At 34.0% G+C, this 9,804-nt stretch overlaps 1 protein-coding gene across 1 annotated transcript; it reads right to left on the reverse strand.

The window, feature by feature from the left end:
• Positions 1-8,833, reverse strand: LOC114289392 (putative magnesium transporter NIPA4). The gene is made up of 9 exons (XM_028233116.2): positions 8,283-8,833; positions 7,000-7,056; positions 3,435-3,525; positions 3,199-3,359; positions 2,921-3,048; positions 2,686-2,823; positions 1,531-1,623; positions 553-664; positions 1-368 (listed from the first exon to the last, which is right to left on the reverse strand). Exons 1-9 carry the CDS (start codon positions 8,440-8,442, stop codon positions 259-261), a joined length of 1,050 nt encoding a protein of 349 aa, XP_028088917.1. The 5' UTR covers positions 8,443-8,833; the 3' UTR covers positions 1-258.
• Between the last annotated feature and the right edge of the window lie 971 nt (positions 8,834-9,804).

Genomic DNA, 9,804 nt, shown 5'->3' on the forward strand with positions numbered 1-9,804 from the left:
TGAAGGGAAAAATTCATTTTACATTTAACCAACAGGCCCAATATTACATTTGTAATTTCTGTCTCTTGTATTCGAAGGGAAGGGGTCCAAAATGGGAAAAGCAAAAACAAATTAAAAACCTCTCCCCTTTCTTCTTCTCCTACTGTATCCCACAATGAACACATAGGTTGGATCGAATGCTTATAAAATACAAGTTGACATACCAAGAGATCCCCTTCCCAAAGAAGCTTATGAGTTTGAGGGAAGAGTGAGAATGTGTTACGGCAATCTCAATGAGTCCTGATGCTTGAGAGGAATGCCTTCCTGTTCGTAACCATCCTCCTCATCCATGTGCTTGGGAAGTCGCATGGATGAAGATGTGCACAAACCTGCATACGATTTGACAATGGGTATCATCCAGTGTGCAGGAAATCATAGAAAATTTAAATTTTAGTCGCAAAATATAATTGAAAACTGGTGACACCAGTCTCTCAGGCACCCATTGGTCTTCGGTGGGTGTCAACATAACAAAATTATATAAAGAACATAAAAGATAAGGTAAACGATCCTTACCATTACCATCAACCATGTCCTTCGTTTTGTGAAGAAGAAAGGTCCCTGACAGGATTGTCACAAACCCACACATTTCCGTTACAATCTGGGCTGGATTCTGCCTATCCCAATCCTATATACACAACACAATCAATCTTTATATCATGAGCAACACTATCAAAATGCGTGTTACCAACTTTGACCTCAACATAAATCGAATGGAAAATAGATCAAGTTGATGATCAAGAATTACTTCCACAAAATATATAGATACATGTATATATAACAGCCTCACTCCATTTTGTTTCCTTTATGCTCTTTATTTCCATCTTCTTTTACTATGTTAGGGTGTCCTCGACCCATTACAATTTAGTCCATGTGATCTAATATGAATCAGTATCAAAGTACATAGCCAATCTCATTCTAAGAAAATTTTAATTAAATACATCCTTGCTTTTGGAAATCTTACACAAGATTAACTCTTAACAAATCATGGAGATGTGTGCAAAATCTAAAACCTGTAGTTTCTACGAGCACCTTACCCCTTTCATATTTTCTATTTTTTAAAGTTAGTTAGCCAATGGTCCACAATTCAATAGGAGGCATGTACCAAAAATTCAAATAGTTTTCCCCTATGATGAATAATATTCTTCACATAAGCTTTTTTGATAGAATGTTTTCTTACCAATTACATGGGTGCACAAGACCTTAAATTTTTGTTTTCACATTTATGTAAGTCAAACAAATTTCTCTTCTCAACTTCTTCAGAGAACAGTAGGGTCGTTCATATCATATGATAAATCGGAGATCAGGGAGTCAATCAATATGAACATAGATTATATATGACAACAACCAACAAGGCTCTCATGGATTACTAATGAGAGGGAGAGGGAGAGAGAAGCAGGGAAGTTGTTTGCAGAAAAGTATATTACAGTTCTTATATGATACATATTCTCAAGGAAGAATGTTTTTAACTATTTTCATCTTCAAAAGAATTACCTTAAACATGATCACACTAGCCAAAATGGTTAGAGATGTAAACATAACATAGTATATTGGAGATACAACAGCTGTGTTGAACGTGTCAAGGGCCTGCACTCAAAGTAAAGCAATAAACGGAAACAATTCGTAAAGGGGTAAACAAGGGAGCTAACAAATAATAGCAAATATTCAAAATAATAATAATAATAATCCTGCTATTTATCCAAAAAAATAATAATAATAATAATCCTGCTATCTATCATGACAGTGAAAATTTATTGAATCTGATCACTTTCTAAACTTGCTACCTGTGTCAAAGCAACTGAGGCAGGCATTCTCATTCAGTTCATTGAGTTACTATTTTAATTAATTCGGGCAAAAAATTTAGGTGTATTCAAAAGAGAACACAAGTCCAAAGATGCAGAAAATGAAAATGGGTCATATCTCCCCACATATCATTGCAACAAATCTCCTTCAGTAATCCAATCCATGTAGTAGAAAATAAAGTGGTAAAAACATACATGGAGTTTCCACTCTTAATTTCAGTATTTTGCAGTTAACACATTTCTGAGATAATTGAACACACATCTAAACAGTAATACCAGTAAAACCTATGAATAAGCAAATATATAACCACTAAATGAAGTATCCCCAACTAATGACATGAGCACGTGGTTAAATAATGTTTGATTATTGAACTGCAAAAACAGTTGGTTCACCAGCTGCAAGTCATTTATATAGGACAAACCAATCAGGTAAAAAAACATAAATTTCCCACAATAAGGAAACTGTTCCATTAACAGCGAAAGAGGCAATCCTAGATTATTTTCTGTGAGAGCATGCCATTTCCACAGATGCTTATGAGGGATTGGATCTACTGCAGTCCACCTATAGTTGATTGTTGGTATCATTGCAGCTCAAGAAATACTGAAAACCTGAATCGACTCGTCTCATAGACTTAAATAACAAAACGAAACGAACAGTCAGTTTTAGAAGCTTGACAAATGGCTAATTAGCAGAGAAGGAATTGCAAAATATGAATTAATTTATCTTGAAATACAGTATCTGCTAATAACCATAACACAGTAAATCAGAAAGCAAGTATAAACAGCAACTATGCAGAGAATGACTGAAAATGTCAACGATAGAAAACACAATAGAAAAACTCATTACCTTATTTAAATAATTCATTTGGGTAAGTATACAAGTAATGACTACAATAGTGAAAGCCCATGTTTGGGGATATATGAGTTGGTTCGTTCCTGATAATGTTAGCTTCAAGGCAATTCCTAGTGCTTTGACACTCATGACCTGTCACACAATATCCTTTAGAATAATTAATATATAGGGAACTAAAACAAGAAATAGAGAACGAAGGAGACTCCAACTACAAAATGCCATTACATACCGACAAAGAACCAACTAGAGAACAAACTCCAATGTAGACCATTATATGTGTCTGACCATATTGTGGGATATAGTGAAATATAAGTACAAAGACAGCTGTTACCACCAGAGCCGCATAAAGGAGAAAACCTAATAAGAAGAAAAGTGGAATTTAAATCCAGCTTGTTATTAATTTTAAAAATTAAACACAAGAGTAAGCATGAAAACAATAGAAACAGGTAAAGAGATAGACAAATGTTATAGATTAGCAAAAACCCAGTACTAAGAGCAAAAATTGACCTGGCTCAGTAGCAAGATCCCACACTTCCTTCACAGATTCAATCCCACGTTCTGGAGGAGCATGTAGGACAATTGTGATAGAACCCACGACACAGAGAGCACAACCAAGAATCCCAAAAATATGTAACTTCTCCTTTAAAATGATATGAGCAAGTACCGCACTGCAATACAACAAGGTCTTTAGCAGTCAAACCAAAGAATCAAAGTTAAAAATGTTGCGCAACATGCTGTCATGCCTGATAATAATGCTGAGCGCACCAAGAGGAGTAACCAGAATAGCTGGTGCAAATGCGTAAGCTGCAAAATTAGCAATTTCTCCAACAATCACTGTTACAAAAATGAGCATATGTTAACTCACATTTTTAGTAAAAGCTATGCACTACATGCAACTTGCGTGGCAGGGTAGTAAGTGTGAGATCACCACAAGTCTCAAAAGCTTATGTTGTTAGGAAATAGGCATAAAAATGTATATTAAGCTATTTAACAACCTCCCTCACATGCAGCCCCATCATGCATGTACAGAATGCAAACACCCATACATGGAAAGAAAAAAGAATGCAAAGGAGATACAAAAGAATGCAAATGGCGAACAAATGAAAATGAAGAGACTTGTACCCAATACCTCCCCCGACCTAAGCTCTGATACTATGTCAGATTAGATCACCACTAATTCCAAAAGCTTAAGTTGTTAGAATGGGTCCAACGATGTATATCAAGCTATTCAACAATAAGGACTAAATTTTTTTTATGAAAAAATCACATTTTTAGAACTCGTGACGGAGCCAGAGGTTTGTATCATTTCCTTCTCCTTATTATCAAGTGGAAGAATTGAAAAAGGGAAAATGAAGAGAGAAAAAAATAACTTGTCAGTTCCTCTTGGGAGTTGGATAAGTCTATGAAAGGTAATATAAAAGGAGCTTCAAATTACATTAGAAGTTCTAATATCCAATGGCAGACCAGACACAATTGGATTTATGAAATAATGAACGACATGTTCAAGGTGCAATATTTAGTATTAGAAGTTTAAGGAAATAAACAATTATTACAGTTCTGCCGAACTTTTAAAATTTGAAGAGAAGAGTAACTATTCCTTTAACCTTTATACAATATTTGCCTACTCTATTCATTTGATGATTTTAACAAGATTTTTCCTTTTCTACAGATGTAAGAATCTAGAAAAACAGATAATTCTGTCAACAAATAGTAACCCACAAAGCTTCAAATAAAATGCACTCAAACTAAACTAGCTATCATCGATGTACACCAAGTCTGAATTTTTTATTCTTACATCTCCTAAATAATTTTGTTGGGACCCACATTCAGGCAATCCTACTTCTGGGTTACATTTTCCCTTTCACACCATGCTTGCCAAATTTCAAGCTGCTTGGAAGAAAGGAAGGTTATGGAGTATAAAATGACTAACTATAACTAGTTGAAATCATAATAAACAATGAGGTTAGCCTGATATCTTGAAATGCCCAGTTTGATCATCTCTAGTTTGGGAACAAATGGGAGTGCCAAATAGCCACCAAATAACATCCTAAACTATGTACTTCAATATACATTCAAATTAAATACTTCAACATTCTCAAACAATCAGCTTAGCAAGTTGACAGCTTTGGACTCATATGACTCTAGTCTATAATTAACTTCCATGTCTCTTTCAATTGGGCTTTGTTACAATTACAATGCCTCTTCTAAAGAGATTTATATATAACTTCTTTGAAATTCAAAATTAATAAAGGAAGGTCACCAAAGAATTGGATCTTAAATCATCCTATTAAGATAGTATGGAGATATCTTATCAGAGGCCATTTGGCTCTCACTCCATTGAATTCCACAGTTCTCCAACTTTGTCACTAAATTTTCTTTTTCTTTCCATGAGAGGGTTTTTAATAGACTTGGCATACAGCAAACCACATTGACAATTAGTGGATTTGCGAAACAGAGGCTATTTGACGGCCTAAACAGTGTGTACTTTAGGGTTTTACGGGATAAATTAAAGGCATATAGGTAGGGGAAGGGATTAGGCTTGCTTTGGGGATGATTGGATAGGATTTTGAGGTTGAAAAGTGCACTTTTAAAAGACTGTGAACAGTATGGTAAACAGTATTTTGGGCTGTTAAAACTTAAAAGTGCAGAAAACAAAAAGAGGGAAAGGAGGAGAAGAAGAGAGGTCTAGGCATCGCACATAGATTCCGTAAGCATCACCTAAGATTTGATTGCATCACATAATCCATAAAGAAGTTTCAAAGGTCTCAAATTTTTATAAAATATCAACTTTATTGAATTAAGGCGGGATGGTGTAAGTGGAGAAGTGCGTCTGGGGTATTGTGCGATAAACGAATACCCACTAGACTAAAAGGTAAGTTTTATAGAACGGCTATTAGACCAGCTATGTTGTATGGGACGGAGTGTTGGGCAACTAAGAAACAACATGTAGATAAGATGAGTGTGGCTGAGATGAGGATGCTAAGGTGGATGTGTGGTAAGACTAGACAGGACAGGATTAGGAATGAGTGTATTCGGGAATGGGTAGGAGTAGCACCGATAGAAGATAAGTTGAGAGAGAATCGTTTGAGATGGTTTGGTTATATTCAACGGAGACCAACAGAGGCAGTAGTGAAGAGATGCGATGCTGTAACGGTAGATGGAAGTGTTAGGGGACGGGGTAGGCCTAGATTAACGTTGACTAGCGTTATAAATAGTGATATGAATCTACTTAATTTGACTAATGAAATGGCCTTTGATAGGGCCGCGTGGAGAAGAAGGATTCATGTAGCCGACCCCATTTGATGGGACTTAAGGCTTCGTTTGGTTTGGTTATCAACTTTATTGAATTAGAAGCATTAGATGACTTCATATAGACTTGAGACTTCCTAAACCAACTATAACCAAAAAAGAAAACTACTAAAATATCTTTGACTTCTAAAACCAATTTAAAACTAAATAAGAAATATAAATAAAACTAAATTAAATAACTTGACCCATAAGGCGACTCCTAGAACCCATATCAGCAAATATGAAATTTACCAAAATACCCGTGACATAAAAATGTTAGAAAATATAAACTAATAATAAAATAAGACTCTAATAATACTAGAAACATGATTATGAATGGTTCCTATCACTTTTTTCTTTGAAATCGCGCCAATTTTCAAACATCGCCACTTATTTGAATTTACTCTTCCTTGAACTTCTTATATTCATCGCACATTCCCTTTCATGAGGAGTTGTTAACAAACATGCATGTTAATGTGCAATATTTCATATATCATCATCATCAATCAGACATAATTCTAATCCAGCAAGTGACGTGATTATTTCATGTTCTGCAATGCAGACATATGAACTTACTTCTAATGTAGGCATGCATGGTTACTGTGCAATTTTTCATATATCTTCATCATCAATCATCAGTAGTAATTCTAATCCATCAAGTGAAGTGATTATTTCAAAAAAAAAAATTGACGTGATTATTTCATGTTTTGCAATGCAGACATATGAACTTCTACTAAACCAAACCAAACCAAATCAAACCAAACCAAGCCAAGCCTTAAGTCCCATCAAATGGGGTCGGCTATGAACTTACTTCTGCTATGTCTCATAATATATCTAAACTGTGATCAATTAAAAAATACACATGAAGTCATACACTTATTTGTAAAAAGAAAAATAAAACCAATCATAAACACCATTTTTACAGTCCATTATGGAGAAAAGTCATGGAAACAAAACTTCCATAAAAAAAATCTGAAATTGATAACAAATAGAAATTAAACATAATTAGATAAAACTCACTTGTTATCATGCCCACCCACCATAGCGGCTCATATAGGTATGAGAAACCTCCAACACCTGTCAAAATAGTCAATATGTTTTAATGAGAAGATTACTCGCCTATAACAAATCATACAAAGGTATGCAAAAAAACAATCATGGTTGCATACGCCAAATGCATGATGCACGAAAGTTCTGGAAAGGGTAAGCCAACACATGTACAAAATACTGTGCATACAAAGGGACAAAAAATATGCAAGTGAATGTCGTTCATTACATTAATCAGCTAAGCACGCATGTGAGGGACAGTAAATTCCGCATTTGTGTAGATACAAATGCACCTCTTCTTTCATCCACTGCTCAATATATACACATTCAAATTTGGAATTTTTTTTTTTACAGTTGCTTTGCACAGCGAATTTGTGTATATATTGTCAAGAGTTGGGTCTTTATCCAATCGACTGGCCCACATAGACCCTGCCCCCCATCAAATGGGGACTAACTTGGGGGTACCTTTTAGTTGCATTTTGCCGATGCATTAAGATGCCCACAAAAATAGCTGGGAAGTAGGGGAAACATAAATGGAAGGTACATAATATCTGTAGTAAATGCAACAAACATATAAACCATTTCTACATGGGAAATACAAAGCAACTTAAAAAAGGCCACAAAATGATTGCAAACTTAATTCCTGGAGTTGAGAGTTTCAAAATCCAAATCCTCAAACATGAGAGCACGCCAGAGAAAGCAAATAGGGGCGGCATTATGAATATAAAATTCTTGGAAACAAATATTTAAATTCAATGAGCCGTTTGCATCAAAATTCTCACGAGCATAATTGGATTGGTCATTGAATTGACCATTGGTGCCCAAATTTCCAGAAAGTGGATCAGTTCAGAATCAGATCAGGTCAATTTCCCAATTTACTCAATCAAAGCATAATCATTTATCAACCCATACATATCCAAATTCCCATATGTTGTACACCCTCGCGCTGCAAAGTTCAATAATTTTCCCATAATCACTTGATCTGTGCTGGAACACATCTTGATTGCAAATAAAATAACAACAATTAAACAAACACAACACAATGGATTCAGCAACCCAAAATTCCAACAATTTACAACGACACTGCGGATTCAAAGCAAACTTAAACATCCAAATCCGCAAGATTAGTTCATTGAACTACGAAAACAAACCCAAATACTAGGGCAATTCTATATTTGATCAAAATAAATGAATTACGTATTAATCTAAATTCCAAAAAACAAAAAAAAATTGAAAGTCAAAAGAAGTCCAAGTACCTGCCCTAATCCCAGAAGCACCGGCCTTCTTGAGGCCCTTTTTCTTAACAATGAAGCTCGCACCGATGAAGACGCTAGAAGACAAGGCCAAGACCAAGCCCTTAATATTGTCGGAGGACATGCCCTTGTAGGAGTCCCTCCAGCTGTGAGTGGTCGCCATAACTACTGGATAAAAAAAGAAGAAGCCCTAGTTCTCAGAGGTCATTTCACTACTGTGTCACTCTCATGTTCAACTCAGCAATCGATGTAACCACTGAATCATGTGTATGTGTAGAGAGAGAGAGAGAGAGAGAGAGAGAGAGAGAGATTTGAAGATCTGTTGGGTGCTGCAGAGAGAGAGAGAGAGAGAGAGGGTTGGTGGAGCGCACAGCTGGAGCTGGTGGTTTGATGCTTTGGGAGCTTTGGATCAGAGGAGAGAGAGAGAGAGAGAGAGAGAGAGAGAGAGAGAGGGACGGCGAGAGAGACGAAGGAGAAGACGAGAGAGAAAGAGAGACAAAGAGTAAATCGTGGGTTTTAATAGGTTTACCGAAATTAGGACTGTTCTCCGACTCATTTTGATTTTTATTATTTTTATTTTTTTAAGATAGTGTTAATATGTTGATATGATTATATTATAATTAAATGATCGGTCGCTGTTCATCCATTTGAATATTTAGGTTACGTTTGCTAGAGTTTTGTAAATATAATTTGGGAGTATGAGTTGTATTTTGAGTTTGCGAGGTATAAAATTAGATTTGAGTGTAGAAAATTTGTTTGGCTATGATTTTTGAATAGAGTGTTGAATTGAATTTTGAATTGAGTGTAGAATTAAGTTTTGAAAATTTGATTTGACATGTGAAGTAAAAAAATTTGTTTGGTTATGAGTTTTGAAAAAAAATTTCAAAACTTAATTTAAATTGTTATAACTCATAACAAAACACACTACTTTCACATTATTGAAAATTCTGATCAACGCTCATAACCAAACTATTTTTAAAATTTAATTAAAAAAATTTATTATTAACAGAAAATAACAGTAATCAATTTTTTAATTGAAAATACTACAAAGGGAATAATTTTTTTTCAAAATAAATATTCAAAAAATTTAAATCATAAATATTTAAATAATTTAAATAATCTAAAAAATTTAATAAGTAAAAAATTAAAATAAATATTCAAAAAATTTAAATCATAAAAATTTAAATAATTTAAATATTCAAAAATTTTAAATAATTTAAAATGTTAATATTTTAAATTTAAAAACAACTCTACGCTCAAATCGTAAATAAACACATAAAACAAAACTCAATTAAGAAATTATTTTTAAAACTCATAACCAAACACATAATTCGAAACTCCATACTACTTTCACAATTCTACACTCAAATCGCAACCAAATACATAACAAAAAAAATTAAAATATTTAAAAATATTTTTATAAAATAGAGTTTGAATTTATATTTATAAAATATTTTAAAATTTAAAAAATTAAAATCGTAATATATTGAAATTAAAATATTTAAAAATATTCAAAAAATTAAAA

This window comes from Camellia sinensis, chromosome 2, assembly GCF_055761805.1.
Source record: "Camellia sinensis isolate YWXY chromosome 2, ASM5576180v1, whole genome shotgun sequence".
NCBI classification, from domain to species: domain Eukaryota; kingdom Viridiplantae; phylum Streptophyta; class Magnoliopsida; order Ericales; family Theaceae; genus Camellia; species Camellia sinensis.